This window comes from Centrocercus urophasianus, unplaced genomic scaffold (genome assembly GCF_019232065.1).
Source record: "Centrocercus urophasianus isolate 14NV4802_14NV808 unplaced genomic scaffold, USGS_Curo_1.0 seq_19, whole genome shotgun sequence".
In the NCBI taxonomy this organism is placed as follows: Eukaryota; Metazoa; Chordata; class Aves; order Galliformes; family Phasianidae; genus Centrocercus; species Centrocercus urophasianus.
The window spans coordinates 20836750-20853689 of NW_024884744.1; the positions used below are offsets into that span (position 1 = coordinate 20836750).

At 41.0% G+C, this 16940-nt stretch overlaps 2 protein-coding genes across 11 annotated transcripts in view; one reads left to right on the top strand and one right to left on the bottom strand.

Annotated features, from left to right (window-relative positions):
* Window positions 1-16940, top strand: part of GIGYF2 (GRB10 interacting GYF protein 2) — a 73885-nt gene that overhangs the window by 22181 nt on the left and 34764 nt on the right. For all 10 annotated transcript variants that reach the window (XM_042820345.1, XM_042820354.1, XM_042820353.1 and 7 more), the window contains 2 exons: window positions 5059-5170; window positions 5748-5788. In XM_042820345.1, the coding sequence (XP_042676279.1) occupies window positions 5059-5170; window positions 5748-5788 (153 nt within the window). The remainder of the gene's footprint in view (window positions 1-5058; window positions 5171-5747; window positions 5789-16940) is intronic.
* On the bottom strand, window positions 11335-13151 carry KCNJ13 (potassium inwardly rectifying channel subfamily J member 13). Its single transcript, XM_042820357.1, has 2 exons — window positions 12674-13151; window positions 11335-11957 (listed from the first exon to the last, which is right to left on the bottom strand). Exons 1-2 carry the CDS (start codon window positions 13149-13151, stop codon window positions 11335-11337), a joined length of 1101 nt encoding a protein of 366 aa, XP_042676291.1.

The following is a 16940-nucleotide window of genomic DNA, read 5'->3' on the forward strand; positions in this document are numbered from 1 at the left end:
TTTTAAGAGTATGAAACGGATCTGTGGGGAGGGAGAGAAGAATCCATGAATCTAGTTAAAACATTAAGATTGTATGTAGCATTCCGTGTTCCAAAGAGTCATTTTTTTATCTGTTATTGTGGCAAGAAGAAGCACAAGGAGACGGTGAAAGATTAAATTCAGTTTGTTTTGGGAGAAATTTTTAGTGCATTGCTACAGTTGGTATCTTGGCCTGGCTGACTTTGAGTATTTGTGAGTGAATGGAGAAGAGTCCTCGAGCACTATCACTGGGTTGAAACCAGTGTTCAATCCTCAACTCCTTTTAGTGGTTCCCTGTCAGTATGTGTGCTGATGTGAATGTTACTCTGCCTGTTCATGTGTGAGCGTGATGGGTTGTGTCTAGAATACTGGAAGCTAATAGCTTAAAAATATCAAGAGTGATCAGTTATTCTTTCTTTATAGATGCTCAAATGAGTGTTCTGTTGTGTTCCTATCATTTAATTTTTAACAGGTGAAATTTTCAGTAATGTCTTCAAGACGTTGCTTCCATATGTAGTTGCAGTGCTGGATGGGAGTTGTACTTAGACTTGATCAGTGCTCTCATTTGTTGTCGTTCCTTAATTGTGTTCCCTCCTTGGTTCTACAACTCTGATGTATCTGTAGGTTGTTAGATGTCCTCTTGTTGTTTCTCAAAGGCACGTCTATCCATTTGTTGAGGTTGTCTCCTGATTCTGTCCCACTTCCTTTTTATTTATCGTTCTTTTATTTATCAGGTTCTGTGGGCTTACTGGAATGAAAGAAGTGTGTGTGCATCTGTAGATGTGAGAGGAGACTTACCTGTGCTTTATGTTTCTGTTGCGTTTGAGCAGCGCTGCTGTTCTTTTTGCTGTGTGACTGAAATGTGCAACTTGCATTGCTGCTATCTGTGGTTCTCTCTCCCTTGGGATCTGTGCTAGCTGTTTCTCTCTAGATGCATTGCAAATGCTTATCCTTATGCAGTGAGTTGTTTTTAATTGCCCCCAATAGTCTTGGTGAGGTCACAAGGTTAAATGTGGCAAAATATGACTCCTAACCCAGTTTTGCCATTGCTCTATTATATAAATTATATTTTATATATATATTATATAAATACATATTATATAAATTTCCCTCTATTTATATATTTGTTTGGCAGTGAAGTTTGATTCATTACACTTGTGAACACAGTATAAAATGTATGCAGTATTATTAAGAACATTTGAAAGCTTCTGTGTATACTCTTGTGTTTTCATACTTCATGTTTATGTTAAGAAATATTAGCTCTCATTCTTGCTTTCTTTCTCGTTTCATCCTTTTTGTATGAATCTTTACGTGCTGTGCTTGTTAGGCTGCTCTGCCACTCTTTCTTCCAGCTGAGTGGCAAAGGACAAGTTTCTCCACTTCTTACCTCCCTCACTTTTCATTCTTGATACAGATGAAAACAGGAAATTACTGAGCTTTCCCTCTTGTTGATCCTGGCTGCAGCCTGGATCTTCTGTTCTGTCCCTTTGCTTTCTGGATCCACCAGTTTGAGCTCTGTGCATGATGAGCCTTACCAAAGCTGCTTTATCTCAGCAAAGAAATCTAGGGTTTCTGCCAGAACAAAATTGTAGATTCTTAATATCACCGCCATAATGTTTTTGTATTTGAGGACTTCCTTTCTAATAGTTACTTATGAAAGACTTAGCATAGGACTAGTGAAAGAAACTTGCAAAAGTAGCTCTTGGCTTGCAAATAGCAAACTCTATATGCAGTTGTTCTGTCGAACCACAATGAAAAGATCTTTCTGTACTGTTTCATTAAACGAATTGCCTTGCTTAACAGTTGGAAAACATTCTTTGTTGCCCTGCAAAATTGCCTGGGTTCAAAGCATTACCTGGTATTGTTTGCAAACAGCCATATGCAACAAATATGCTGATTGATTTCCTGCTTCAGCTACACCAAAACTGGATTTCTGTCTTGAAACAACTTGCACAGTCGTAGCTCCAGGGAGGAATTGGCATGTCCAGTGAGATTTGAGTTTCCTCACCGAGGCAGAGTCAAAAAGTGTAAGTGCTTGGGAGAGTGTGGGGAGGAATTTGTGACAAAGGTGGATGAAAAGAGGAACAGATAAACTACCCTAAAGGTCACCAGAACTCTTTAAGTGTAACTTCACTCCCAACTATTCAAAGCTACAACTAACTCGTGGTAATACTTCTCCATGCTCATCTTGTGCTTTATTGAGGAGGATCGTGTCTGGCTGACATGCAGGAGGTCCCTGCGTGGTGCTTGCTTTGTTGTGAAAATGTTTGACCATATGATGAATTACCAGTTGGTGTTGCTCATAAAAACCATTTGTGGAGTGAGGCTGCCGTTGTCAGAGCTGCATGTGCCTTGTGTCACAGCATGAATGCAAAACTTCTAATTCAGTTCTGAGGTTGGATCATCTAAAGAAATCCAAGCACTTGCACGTGACCTTTTCCTAATTGACTTGTTTTCCTGGGAGCTCCCTGTGGTGTGTAGCTAAGCCTGTTCTTTGTGCAGCTGGACTGGAATGTCAGCATTCATGAATAAGAGCTTCAGACCAGTAGAGATTGAAGTAGTCCCAGAAATGGGCTGCAGGGCTACAGACATCTTGTTTTGTAGCTGTTCCCCTGCTTGGTGAAGATCTTCAGGGAGAATGTTGTGCTGCTCATTAGAGCTCTTTCCTTTTCCTCCCCCTTTCCCAATTATAATCTGTCCTTGGTGTTTTTTGAAAGCATGTGAATGATGTGAAAGTGGAAATTTCTCTGAACTGAATAGCTGTAATTGAGCTACACCTATCCTGCTCTTCCTGCACAATAGTTCTGTGCTATAGCAGTTGATCCTAAACTCCAGTCTCTTCCTTCAGTTGCATGAAATTCCTTGTTGTGTTGCTTTTATAATGACAGTTAAAATAATGTAAGTTTTTAAGGAATGACTGAATTACAGGTGGCACAGCTGCTATATTCCACTCCTTTGTTTGTTGGCATTTCGTGGCTTGGCATTTGATAATTGTTATTCAAAACCAGTTTTACTCTTTAGCAGCAAACACTTCAACATTTGGCTCCCTGTATGCCGTATTACTTGAAAATGGCAGGGTACAGAAAGTAAGCATGTGGCTCTGGATTTATTGGCCAAAAAAACCCTACAAAGGCAGAGTTGCAAACAGTGTATTTGCATGTTTTCACTCTCACCACAAGCTTTACATCTAAAAAAACATGTTTTCTGTTGTCAGGTGTGTCCTGGTGTGCACTTTCTGCTCAGAGCCGTCTGCGTATATAAATACTGAGTAACTGACTTTATCAACAGAGTTTCCTTTAGCTGCTTACTGGTGTGCTTGTGGGATGGATCTCAGTGCAGTGTGGTTGCCGTGCAGCCACCTGGTTGGTTTGTGTTGGAAGTGCACATGTGTGACCAAGCACACCCCAGGCAGGGTTCCCTTGTGAATGCACTGCAGGAGGGTGGCAGTACCAGGTGACAGGTTCACTAGCTCCTTTCTAGTGCTGCGTGGCATTGGTAGCTCTGGGACCCAAAGACAGCCTTGGGTGAATTGCTGAGATCAGTTGCTTTTGTTGGCTTTTCTTTTTTTCAAGGTTATCTTTTAATTCCAGCTGTTCCAGTGATTGAGCACAGCTGAAATATTGATGAACTGTGTTGTGGGAAGGCTGTGTGGAGGGGACTGTCAAGCTGTTGCTTCACATACCTGCAAAGCTGGTGTGAGCCATCCTGCTGGTAAACCAGCTCTCGTTCTGTTCTTCCCCATGCACAAGGCATTTGCCTTCCATTGCCAGTGACAGCTCTGTATTGCTAGCTCTGCTAGCTGTGTTATTAATAACCAGTGTGCATTTGGACTTCATGTGCTGCAAGGCAGCAGCACAGATACTGCTGTCCTTCACTGTAAAAACAGGAAAGGACATCTGATTTTGTAGGGAAAGGGCATGCATCTTTTCAATTCCAGTGCCTCAGAGATGTGAGGCATGTCTGCGTTGGCTCTGACTGCCTATGGCTTTCTCTTGTGAGCTCTCCTGCTCAGAAGAAACTGGGCAAAGATGTCATTGTATGAGATTAAAATTGAAATTTCCTGGTGTCTCTCTCTGAAGAACTGCAGGATTTTAGGAGACCCATAATGCCTTGACGTCGTGCTGCTATTGGCGTTGTCATATTTTTACTGCTCCTTGTGTTTGCAGCTTAACTTTGCACTTACTTTTGTCAGCCTTGTAGTATCAGACCTCCCTTAGTGAAGGTGTTTATGTTTCTGGTACAGTCATTGCTAATTGTTCTCTTGCCTCGACTGCTCAGTCAGCTCCTTTGCCTCCACATGCGTTTGTGTGGCACAGCCATGAATCACACAGGCCAGTTTATCTCACCAGTGCTGGAAGTTACCTCCAACAGCAGGTGTTGTTTTTGTTGCATTATTGTGTTTAGCAAAACAGCCCCACCCAAACGCTGAAGGTGTGCTTCCAAATGCTTCACTTTCTGACTTGAAGCTTGATACTTGGTAGCCACAGGAGCAGATGATAGGTTAGTAGTAACAATTGTAACAAGATGACTTGCCTGGTACCCATCTTGAGATTCTTTTTCTCCTGCTGCTCTTGAGGGGCTTCTGCTGGGAATCATTGGAACTGAAGAGTGGTGCACTGATGAAGCCTCCTCCTCCCTTGTAAACTTGGGCAGCAGTAATTATAAGTGTAACTGCAGTGTGATACCCTTACACTGAATGCTGCTGTTAAAAGCCAGCTGATTCTTATGCGTGTAAAGCACACGTGTACTGGGTGGATGTTGGGAGCAATGCATCCTTGTTTGGTAGCTTCTATTGGGTGTGTATGTTTTGTGTTTTTCTGTGCAGCACTGACTGCAGAATTGTTTGCCTGTTCTGTCTGATCTCTGATAAGAGTTTCTGTATGAGACTTCTAAGCTTTTGCTCTTTTTTTGTTCTTTGCTTCCAGATAATTGTGCTGGGGCTTAAGAATGCAAGGGACAGCTGGAAAAGGCAACCTACCTGACTAAGCTTCTGTTATTGTTGATTCAAACACTTGTGTTTGTTTTTTTTTGTCTTTTCAGGCAGAGGCCGAGGAGAAAGCGGTTTCTACCAAAGAAGTTTTGATGAAGTGGAGGGTGGATTTGGGCGAGGAGGGGGCAGGGAAATGCACAGATCACAGAGTTGGGAGGAAAGGTAACAGAAAACTCCAGCCCTTTCAAGTTCTCTATTTGCATCTGCTCGGCTTCTCTTTTTTACCTTTTGACTTCATAAAGATATTCTAGGAAAGATGCTTAGGCGTACCTGTGAGTGGAACACCTGAAGTTCTAGGGTGAATCCAGCAATTGTTTTTCTAGAAACTCAGGAGCAACTACGAGAGTACTTAAGCAAAGTATTTGTCTGACAAATTCATGGCAGGAGGGAGCTACTTAAAGAGAATATGAACAGTGGGCACTAAGATGGAAATCATAACTTGTGGATAAAAATATGGAGTCTGAAGGATTCACTTCGCCTTTTAGTCTTGATGCTATTGTATTGATAGGGCCATTCTTAAAAACATGCTTAGTTGCTAAAGGATGCATGTATATTGACATTCCTGGAAATTTCACTTATATAAAAATCCTGTCCACAAAGGTCTGGTTTAAAAACTTACAAAAACCAAATAAAATCTAAAAAACCCAACGCCAACCCAAACTAAACAAGAACCCCTCTGACCTGAAATGAATGGAGTAGTTCTAAAACCTTATTTGAAACTTTTATTCTGCCTTTCTAGGGGAGACAGACGCTTTGAAAAACCAGGGCGAAAAGATCCAGGTATGGTTTTGTTACTGTATGGGCAGAAGATGGGGGGGAAGAGCAAGAATATGTTATGGAGAAATGGCTTATGTACTTAAAGCTTTCTTACCTGCTTCAGATTTGTTAATAGAAGGTTTGTGGTATTGTGCTGCTTTACTCTGAATGTATTTTCAGTGTGGTTTTTGCCCCAGGTAGATTTTATTTATTTGAAGAGGGTGTGTTTGCAGTTGGAAAATAATTTCTGTGCATCTGAGAAGAGCCTTCACTGATAAGCTCTGTGGGTACTTTGTGGAATTTGCTGTATAAATGCAGCTTTTAAACATTCCTGGCATGTGTTATTTTGGTATCTAGAACTTCTTGACTATGTCAACTCTTCTGTTTTTTCTTGAATGCTCACTTGTGTGGAGTAGACCTTAATGGTAACGTGCTGATTTCCCATGGTTATGGAATAGACATCTGGCCAACTAGTCTAAGTTCTCATAGAAATCTTCTGTTCGTTGAAGTTACCTGCTGCTTTTTCTCTCCCAGTACAGCTGGAAGAGTGTACCAGTGTGTCTGCCATGTTTCCTGTTGCATTCCTGAAATGTTCGCGTTGGCCACGTTCAGGAAAAATGATTAATTTTGACCCAGTCTCTTTGATTACTCACCTGAATTTGGGTTGGTGTGTGCTGTTGTCTGGGAAGTGGAACGTTTCCATTTAGGTAGCATCTGCACTGTGTGAGTGGTGAGAAGGAAGGTTCTCCTCTGTCAGCTGGCTGTACTGTAACTGCTGTTTCATGGGATTGGGCACTGGTTGCTCCCTGATGTGACCTCATCCTTTCTCTGTGGCATGTTTCCACATGCATGTACTGCAGCTGTTTAGTGGGAGTCTTGGCAGGACTGCCAGCAAACTGTACTAGACTATTCAGTAGACTTTGAAGGAGTGTTGGCTGAATAGCCTCCATAGTGAATGTGTTGGAAAAGCATAGGTCAGAAAATATGGCTGCAGGTTGGGTTTCAGGACCAACAAAACTCCCAGAGGAGATTCAATTGCAATTGGAAGTTGATAGGAGTGTGTTTTAATGCCTGAATGACAGTCAGCAGTTTTATTTATTTTTTTGAAAGAGTAATATGAGTTTCTGTCTCAGTAATCCAAATTACCATGGTGGCCCATGCTTTTAGGAATCTTACTACCATGTTTTCTTTCAAAGCCCTCTGAATTCTCTCTCCATGTATGTATTGATTCTTTTTCATATATTTTAAAGAATGCTATTCATTTTTTTTGTTTTAAGATGAAAAACGATTAACTGGGACAGTGCTGGTTTTCCTCTCTCTTCTCATTGGAAGAGATTACTCCTGAAAAGAACTTGGGATTTCTGAGATTGTCCCTCTTTTTATCTCCAGTAGTGAAAGTTTGTCTGGAGTGTGTGCTTATAGTCAGAGACCTTTGGGGAATGGGAAAAGATGCTGTTGGAGTTTCAGGACTGTGGTGGTTTGGTTTTTTTTTTTTCTTTTAACAAAAGACAAATGAATGTGGCAACAGCAAGAGCAGTGTCTACCATCACTGGTTATTTATTTAGCCCTTCTGTTCCTCTGAGGAAACAAAGCACTACAAGAACCAACTGAATGTTGTGCCACGTTTCTGATTAAGGTTGATGAGAACATTGCCAGTCACTTTTGGATGAGATGCATAGAACTTGAGAACTTAATTTGTGCAAGATGTTCTTACAGAAGCTGGCTTGGACCTGAACAGTGTTAATGCTGCACCTACCGCAGTGTGTCTTGTTGGTAATAAGTGTCAGTCAGCAGGACTTCAGAGTGCATCTGCTGGGAATGGTTTTCTGGAAAGATGGTATCCCCTTGTGCTTTCTTAAAGTCCTGGCTCATTGTAGAGGATGAGGTGCTTTATTTGCAGTTATAAACTTCACATTATACCTGGTTGCTCCTCCTCTAAGTCTCTTACTGTATTACTTTTTTAGGTTCATCTTATTTGACCAAAACCTTCATAACACAATATAATAGAGACAAGAGATGTAGAATCTTTGTGATGTCTTCATATAAAATAATTAGCCATTTGTTTGTTATTGCTCTGTTTGAGATTAGTGGCCCTGTAAGTGGGAAGACCATTTCTTTTCTTTCCACCTTCACAGAGGTAAGATGGAATGCGCAGAAGGCACTGATGTGTTTTGATTCAAGCCTTGATTAATAAACAAGCAGTTAATATTATGTATGTGCTTTTAAATGATAAGATGCTTAAAGCATCAAGTAAGGATACATGTACCAAAAGATGTCCCTTGTTAACACCAGGCACTAGGCTATCATTCGTGTAGTAGTGAAAGCAGGAGCACGGAGTGAATTGACGTGCAGCTTGTAATGCAGGCTAATGAGCTCTGGCAGATATATCTGTTGGTTTCTGTTGTTCTGCTTAAAATTTCAAGTTTAGGATTTTATTCTTTAATTTTACAGTGCTTCAGTTTTCCATTGCTTCTGGGCAGGGCCTTAAATCAGCCTCCAGTTATGTAGTTTACTGAGTTGTCAACTTTTTTGTTTTGTTTGTTCAGGGTGATCACGTTACAAAATCGATAAAGGATGAGAGGAAGCTTTTCTGAGCATTCATCATGAGTGACAAAGCAAGAACCTTTCAGTTAAAAATCATGAGATAAAAAGGGGGGAATTCAGGAGAGAAATGCTGCTCAAATATTGAAGAATGTACAGTTCTTCAAAGGGGTTTTGCACTCATAAGTTTGCAAGTTCTCCTTTAGCTGATGCTCAGTGTAGGCTGTTTCAGTTTGCAAATTAAGATGCACAAAGTAACTGTGAGTTTCTCTTGCGAACTGTCGAAGTTTTGACGGACTTTATTGAGACAGCAAATTGCTTCTGGAAGGCTGAGGCCATTAGCAAAGAAAATGAGCGAGTTGTTTTCTAGATCACAGCTGTCTTGGAGTTGCACGAAAGCTGCTTAATTTTCTGTGCAGCTGCTTGACTGATGCCAGCTTAGTAGCCTCGGAGATTTGAGTAGTTACCAGCAGTTACACGTTGGTAAGAAATAATTGTAGGTTAAACAAGACATTCAGAAAGTCAGTTGTGAACCTGATTTAGTTGCATGTTTATTGATTAAGTTAAGAAGACTTGAATGTAAAAAGGCTGCTCCTGTGAATATAACAAGGGTGCTGATTTTTTTCATTTTTTCTGGCTTGTTTTTCTTCCCTAGCCCACTACTATAGGTGGGTATATCCAAAGAAGGTTCATCACAGATTTGTTCTTGCAGCATTACTGAAAGCTTAGAATGCAGCTTTGCACCCTTGCTTATGAGCAGTTTTTTCTGGGCTTCTGATTTGCACCATGGCCTGTTGCCAGTGCTTCCTGAGACTCCATGGTTCACCAGTTCTGCAGAGCAGTGAAAGTAATCTGCATGTTCTGCCTACCTCTTGTTCTGCACTGTTCCAAGATGGATAACTACACAGTTGTTCGTATGTCTCATTGGCTTCAGCAGTGCTCTTCAGCTGTGTATTCAGAAATGTAGCATTTGAAGGCAGCATCTAGGGTATGCTGAAAGTATTCTTTCTTTATACTTGCTGCTCTACCACATCTGTGAATAGGAAATGATTTGAAGAAAGGGACAGCTTTCAAGTCTCAAGTCAATTTAGAAATTGGACTAAGCAACCAACACGTTGGTTAGATGTTAATTGAAAACAAAAATAGCTTTTTATAGCTTGGGCTCTAAAACGTGATCATAGTGCCACCCTGTTGAAATTATACATAGGAATCTTACAGTAATTTGTCTGAGATTGGAGTATGGAAGAGAGAGAAAACGCAGTACCTCGTACAGTGCTGCTCTTGGTTGTTTCTGACTTGACGCAAATCCATTCTGTTGCTCTTGCACTGGTTCTTAGTTTGCCTGACTTTCCTCACTTCATTACATTGGGTGAGAAGGTGTCAGATAACATTGTAGAAGGACATAATAGCAAATTACTGGTACTGATAGGAAGATTAAGGAGGGGTCTCTAAACTGTGCATGGGTCAACAACTGAGAAAAACAGAGTGAAGGCCGTGTAATTTGATAGCGTGTTGCTCTGCAAGCTCCACAGTATGCATTAGTGCTTTTACATAAAGCTAAATTCCAGGAAAGATTTTGAGAAAGTCTATAGCAAAACCGAACCCAGTTAGGATCTGTAATGGAGACAGACAGTGCCTAAACAAGTTGGAAACAAGCTAAATGGCTCAGCTCTTTCTGGTTGTGAACACAGTTTGATTTTGAGGCTCAAAAAAGAGTTCTGTTAATGGCATCTCATCCCTTTATTCCTGCTGCTGACTGCTGAAGATAAAAGGAAGCATATTTTGTAGAGTATTATGCTTCTGTAAATGAAAGACCATATTTGTTTGTGGGAAAAGTCTCTTACTTTTGAGAAATTAACTCCTTTTGGTACTTGACTTTTCAAGTATGAACATGTAATAGAATTGCTTTTGTTAAAAGCTTGTAAATAATTATCCATTGGTCTATTTATTCTCTAGCTTTTTAAATTATTTAGGAGCTTTAGATTTAAGTCTTAATTGCAATAGACTTATGAGGCACTTAAATACAAAGGTCCCGTGTAACTTAATGTTTTATTTTAAAATTGATTCAGGTGTCTCTGTAAATACTTTTGTGCTGTATGTAAAGGCAAATATTGATGTTAAAAAGCATAAAATACAAATGGATGCAGTTCTGCTCCTCATTTGGACGCAGTGCATCCTCCAGGGTCAGACCTACTTGAGAAGCACACACAGCTGAGGCCGCATGGAACATGTTGTCCTTGTAAAAAAGCACATGCGTTCATTTAGGATGGTCTGGTTTCCACTGCTAAATAATTTATTTGGTGTTTCCAAATGTGAAAAAATTTCCAGTCAGTATTTGCCATATACATCAAGATTTCTTGATAATGTCTTCATAGACCGATGAGGAGATGAGTTCTCCTCATATCTGATGGAACAAAAAACTACAGATAGTATTTACAGTTCTCCTTAATAAGCAAGCACAGCAGGGGTACTTCTCACTGCTGTGAGAGGTTGGCAATACTTCCTAAGAGTAAGTTCATCCCTCTGAAATCAGACATAACCAAGTATCTCGCAGAGAGTGAAAATAACTGAAAAATCAGGGTCTTGAATCAACTGAATTGCTTGTCCAAGGGTTGATGTATTGACTGAATGACTGCATATTGGTTTTGTGTGAGATTTTTCTCTTGTATTTTTGCTGTCCAGTTTTGTCACAAGCTGGTTAGTTAGGATTTTGGTCAGCTTTGGAAGTCTCTCCTTTCCGAGTCACACAACTTTAATCAGTGACTTCAGCTGGTAGTTCTTCTAGTTTCCCAGAAGCAGTACTGTGAATCTTGTACCTGCCTTTGTCCTAGGTGGTCGATCCAGCCTCTCAGCCAAGCTTACATGGGCACGCCAGTTTGCTTTGCTTTGCATATTGTGTTGTAATCAGAAGGAGGAAAACAGGAGAAATTATTAGAAGATTGCAGGCAAGGAAGGAAGGTTGTCGATGTGACCTCAGAGTTTAGTGTAATAATAATTAAAAAAGACACAAAGTCCAAAATCTGTCCCGCCTATTCTGTGAGGCCAGTCTCAGAGAGCTGGAAGCTGTCGACATGCTGTCCATTGATGCGGATCTCCTTGGCAGTCCTCATTGGATTCATTGAATCAGCTGCAGCTGGGAGCTCAGGAACTGTCTTGTCAAAATTCTCCATCTTGATCTGATATTCACCTTTGGCACTGCGGGCAAGCACAGGGGCGAAACGATGGTACAGCATGATCTCTGAGGGGAGATAGGACGTCCTCCTCTGACACATTTCTCCTGTCCCTTCCTGCACCGCTGACAGAAAGACGACCAGCTCAAAGTGGCGAGCAGCCTCTCTTTGGAGGAGAGCAGCCAGTGGGCTGGATGGGGTGATGGAGTGGTAGTAGGTCAGAGGGAAGGTGAAAAAAGGGCACTCGTCCGAAGTAATGCTGTCTAGGTGGAAGTCAATACTGGTCTGGTGCAGCTGACCGTTCTCCTGTTCTTGGTAGAGAATAGCAGAAATGTGGACGCTGGTGAGTGGGCTGGAGCGTGTGTTAGCCACCTGAAACATCAGGTACGGCTTCCCCTCTGTGTGTGTCACTGTGGCACAGCGAGTGAAGCGGATGGAGAAGGCGCGGTTCTTTGGTCGTGCGATCTTTGCCACAAAAGCACCTGTGCCATGGAAAGAAGGTGATGAAAGTGAGGATGGGGCCTGGGCTGTGTCCCCTGCAATCTCTGAGCTACGTAAAGCAGTCCAAAGCAATAGAAACTGCCTTCAGTGTACAAGGTCCTTCTGAAAACTGCAAAGCTGCCCACTTAGTGCACCCATATACTGCAGTTAGCAATAGTGTGTAATCTTGATAAGCTACTGCTTGAGACATTTATTGCAGCTTATACAATAAATACAACATTTAAAGTCTGTTGACATACCTTAAACCTGAGAAGCACTTTAAGAAACTTAAAATATCTGAATAGCTGCAACATCCTAGAAATTTCTATTATGTGAAGTACTGAGGAATACATAAATACTGACTTAAAGATGAATAAAAATCTCCACCTAGACAAATGTACGACTGTTAAATTGGCTTTACATATATTAATCCCACTGAAAAGATTATTTCCATTGAGAAATAGATCATGGTACAGTAAATAAGTGATTGGGAGTGGCAAGTGGGGTACTACCACAAGTATCAACCAATGAATAGTGGTACTTTCTGGTACAGATTTCATACTGCCTCATATTAATTTATTATCACATAGCTGAGATCTTGTCATCCCTTTAGTAACTGAACTTATCTTTCTCTCAGATATTAGTATGGTCCGTACTTATTGCTGACTTGTTGTATCTCAAGATTTATATCATATCAGGTGTAAATGTGAGAGATTACCTGTGATGAAGGCTTCCAGCATGAGCCCTAGGACCATCTGTATGGCAAGCAGGGCGATAGCACTGGGGCAGTCCCCACTTGGGAACATAGTACCATAACCAATGGTGAGTTGTGTCTCCAGGGAGAAGGAGAATGCAGCTGTAAAACTGGTGATGTACTTGACGCAAATAGTGTGGTTGTCAGGTGGAGAATCGTGGTCCAGCTCCAGGTCCCCGTTCATCTCAGCCAGCACATACCAAAGCACTGCAAAAACTAGCCAGTGAATGACAAAAGAAGCAGAAAATACAAGCATCATCCATCTCCAGCGCATGTCCATTAGTATTCCCCACGCATCTCGGAGGTATGCCAGACCTTGTCCTTGTGCACCATCCATCTGGAGCGTGCTGTGTCCATCCTTTGTGACCATTCTCAGGTATCTTTGGGTTAGGAGGGGAGCGCTGGATTTGGTGTTATTGCTCTCTATCGTATCTGTTCTCATGTTCTGGAAAAGACAAAAGAGGAGAATAGTCTGATGCAGTGCAGCATATTTGTATTTTGCCTAATGTTCACAGTTTTTGACACACCAGCAGGGGTTGAAATAGTGCAGCCAACAAAGGAGGGCTTATACATTGCAATCCAGAGAAGATTAAGTCAGGAGCCTGGGGTGGAATTTAGCACTATTTGTGGTAATACTTAGCTAAAATAGATTAAGTTTAAAAATGTAACTATTTCTCACATTTTCCTTGCTTAGTCATGGTATATGATTTATACTTTAGTGAATTTATATTCATCATATGCTTTAAGTATTTGTGGGGGGGGGAAGAACACAAAGAAGGGGAGGGAGGTTGTCACAGTGTATCTGAAAAATAATTGTCTTGTATCAGTTTAGTAACTGTTAGTCTGATTTTTGTAACTAAAGCAGAGTATAATACTTCACCTATACTATTATGAATACTGTTAACAATATTGCTCTGTGTTATTTTTGTACATGATTATGCATTTTAGGGGGGTGCTGTAGTTTACCTCATTTCTACCAAAGTAGATGTCCTTCAGGCTTTTCTTGCTCAGGAAATGACTGCTGTCTGCACCTACTCTGACTAGCTAAACAGAATTAGAGTACTCAGGGCAGAGCTGTTTCTGAATCTGAGTTCACTTATGTAAGCATGGCATAGAAGGAGGGCAGGAAAGCAGTACTTGAAATAGACGATGATACATAACTTGTAGTTTAGCTGCCTAAGCAGTGTGCTTTTATTAGGGACCAAATAAGAAAATAGGACAGCAAGTGTGTGGAAATTAGGGGATGAGGGTAGAATTGGGAGTGTGGGAAGCAAAATGGACATTTGTCAGACTTTTAGCATTAAAAACTCAATGAACTCATGAAGATTGCTGAGTGGCTTTCAGAAGATGCTGACCACCCAAATCCTAAACTTGATAATAATTGGATATTTAAAGTTTGCCTGGAACAATTAATGTAACATAATTTAAAACAGTGTGTATGATCTGTTTACAAATAGCTGCGAAGGATGTATTTCTGTAGGAGGAGGATTTTCCAATATACATAAATTCTGCAATCCATAATTATACTTGATATGTTTCATCAGTTTTGTCAGTTTCTCATCAATTTTTTCCCTTTTTCTGAATATCTCAGCATGTAAAACAAGTGTATGTTCCAGTTAAAGGAGCTGGATTACATCTGTGACAAAGAAAGTCACCTTAGTTTTATATTGAAACACACTGGATCTAATGATCATAAATTTCAGAATGAATTGATGAAATTTTAAATGAAAATTTAAAATTTTCATGTCATGTGATTTCTGATCCTGTAAACCAGTAGTTCTCATGAGTGCACGGTTGGGTTTTGATTATCTTCAGAGAAGGAGACTTTACCACCTCCCTGGGCAGCCTGTGCCAGTGCTGTTAGCCTCACGTTAGAGTGGTTCTGGCTGAGAAGAGCCTAACCTCATCCAGTTGACTCTTGCCCATTAGATACCTATAAGCCTTGATAAGATACCCTCTCAGTTTTCTGTTCTTCAGACTGGACAGCCCCAGGTCTCTCAGCCTTTCCTCACAAGAGAGATACTCCAGACTGCTGATCACCTCTGTGGGGATCTGCTGGACTCTGTAGGAATTCCTGTCTGTCTTGAACTGGGGAGCCCAGAATTGGATGCAGTACTCCAGATGTGGCTGAAGTTCCTCCTGACCTCTGCAGTTCTGTGATTCTGTTTGAACAGAGAACACCTACAGCACAACATGTCTCTAGGTGTAACCTCATGCGTTCTTGAAGGAAAAAAATGTGCTTGTAAATTCTTATGGTTTATTGGAGGGCAGCATCTGCTTTACAGTCTCAAAGTTATTTGAGCCTGAAAAACTTGCTGAGAAAATGTGAATCCTCTACTGAGTGGTTGGTGATGATCTTCATTAGTGTTAATAGGTACAATAAGGAAAAGAAAAAATAGTTCGTATGTTTTTTGTCTCTGTTTCAGACCTTCCTTGCATCTGTATTAAGCAGCCGATTACCCAGAGCAGAATGCTGTCAGTGTAGTAGGGTCTCAGTTTCCTTGATAAGGAGCTGTCTGGGGTGATGGTTAATCACTTAATATTCAGGCAAAGCTCTGAAAAAATCCAGTTGGTCTTCATCATCAGGTTGTTTAGAATGTATTCTGTGGAAGAAGAATTACAGACATCTCAAGGGTAGCTGGCAAAGAGAACCTCCGTTAACCTCCAGCAGTGCATTTCATAATGGTCCTTTCTTGGTGTTCCTTGAGACTCGCAGCAGGGAAATACCTGTGTGGTTCATCTCATTTGATAGAGGCTTCTGATCTTTCTTGTCCAGCACTGTTTTAAAACATTCCCTACCTGAGTAGGTGGCAGCAATAGCATTGGAGCTTTGGCCAAGCCTAAACTTCCTGGGCAGGGAACGATGGCAAAGAAACTGCAAATAAGCTTTAAGAGCAGTGCAGTTGCTTTAGTATAGAAGGTGAAAAAGTGAACTGTCTAGTGGGAAATAATTTGCTCAGGCTGCTGAATTTTTCAAAAGCAGAGTCAACTTGAGTAAGTGTGACTTCAAATTTGAAGATAATTGTCTTCTATATACTTCTTTCCTTGCCCAGTGTAGTAAAAAAATTAAATTTAATCTCCCTCTTAGTAATAAATTAATAAAATGGTAAAGTACATTTTAGACCACCTAGTCTGGTGCTGTGCAGTGTGGTCCTTGAGATCCCCACATCAATCCTAGTTTCAGAGTAAGTTTTAGAGAAGATGTGCAACTTTGACTTTTGTTTTGTTGGATAACAGTGCTGAATGGATATGGTTCCTAGACCACGGTTCTCTAATGTCATCTTGTAACCTTTATGATATGCTTCTTGTTTGGTTTTGTTTTTCCTGGTTGTTGGCATGTGAAAATGTAGCTTTGGGGTGTTTCTTCTGCCAGCTGATAACCCCTGACTAGAAAGACAGGCGCTGTCAGCTAAGATTTTCTTAAGCCTCTCTTTGCTTGCTGGCCAATCTGTAACTTCCATTTGCTGGTTCTAATCCTTCCTGTTTCCAGTCTATTGAAAATTCAGTGGTTATCACCAACTCTCTTTGATTCTTTTGGTTTTTTTAAACCTCTTACTTAACTGTCTTTGTCCCTCATTCTGAGTTTCTTACAGTTGTGTAAGACAAGCCAAGGTAGGGTGAGCACCGCAGTTTGACTTTTATTGGTGGTTGGGCAGGTTCTAAACTGACCCAACTTGCTAATAAAAACTTGAGCTTACAGTTCTAGAATAGTGATTGCGTTTCTGAAATTCACGATCCAACACACCTGCCCTCCCACACCTTGCTTTGTTACTGAGATGTTTGCTTTGTTGTGTTGTGACAGCTCTTTCAAGCAGCATTGTGCTCTGCACCCCCGTGGTGCTTTCCTCCATCTTTAAGGCATCCTTTAATCTGTGGGGACTTATTTGCAGTCTTCATGGTTTTGTTTGTCTTCCCAGTCGAAGGCACTGAAAATGACACTCAAGCTTTTGACTTGATAAGTTAATGCAACTGCAGCCCCTCTAGAAGCCTGAATACTGTTTTGTGGAGCTTTGTCCCAGAGAGATGTTACAGTGCTGCCATACCTGCCCGACTTCCACTCTTAGAATCTGTTCCAGTTGGTCTCAGAAGGGATTTGAGGTGGTTTATAGTGTGCCACTTCATTGCAACAGTGAGGCAGTCAAAGAGGACTTGCTATTTCCTGAGAGTACTGCAAACTCTGCTTACAGCTGTAGCAGAACTTGAGGATTAATTAGAACCCAAGTGATGGGTC

What these genes read in the sequence shown, in the direction of transcription:
- KCNJ13 (XM_042820357.1), bottom strand. Translation starts at nt 13,151, where the DNA reads ATGAGAACAGATACGATAGAGAGCAATAACACCAAATCCAGCGCTCCC. An exon ending in GCTGGAAGCCTTCATCACAG is followed by an intron (nt 11,958 to 12,673) that starts GTAATCTCTCAC and finishes TCCATGGCACAG; the next exon opens with GTGCTTTTGTGGCAAAGATC.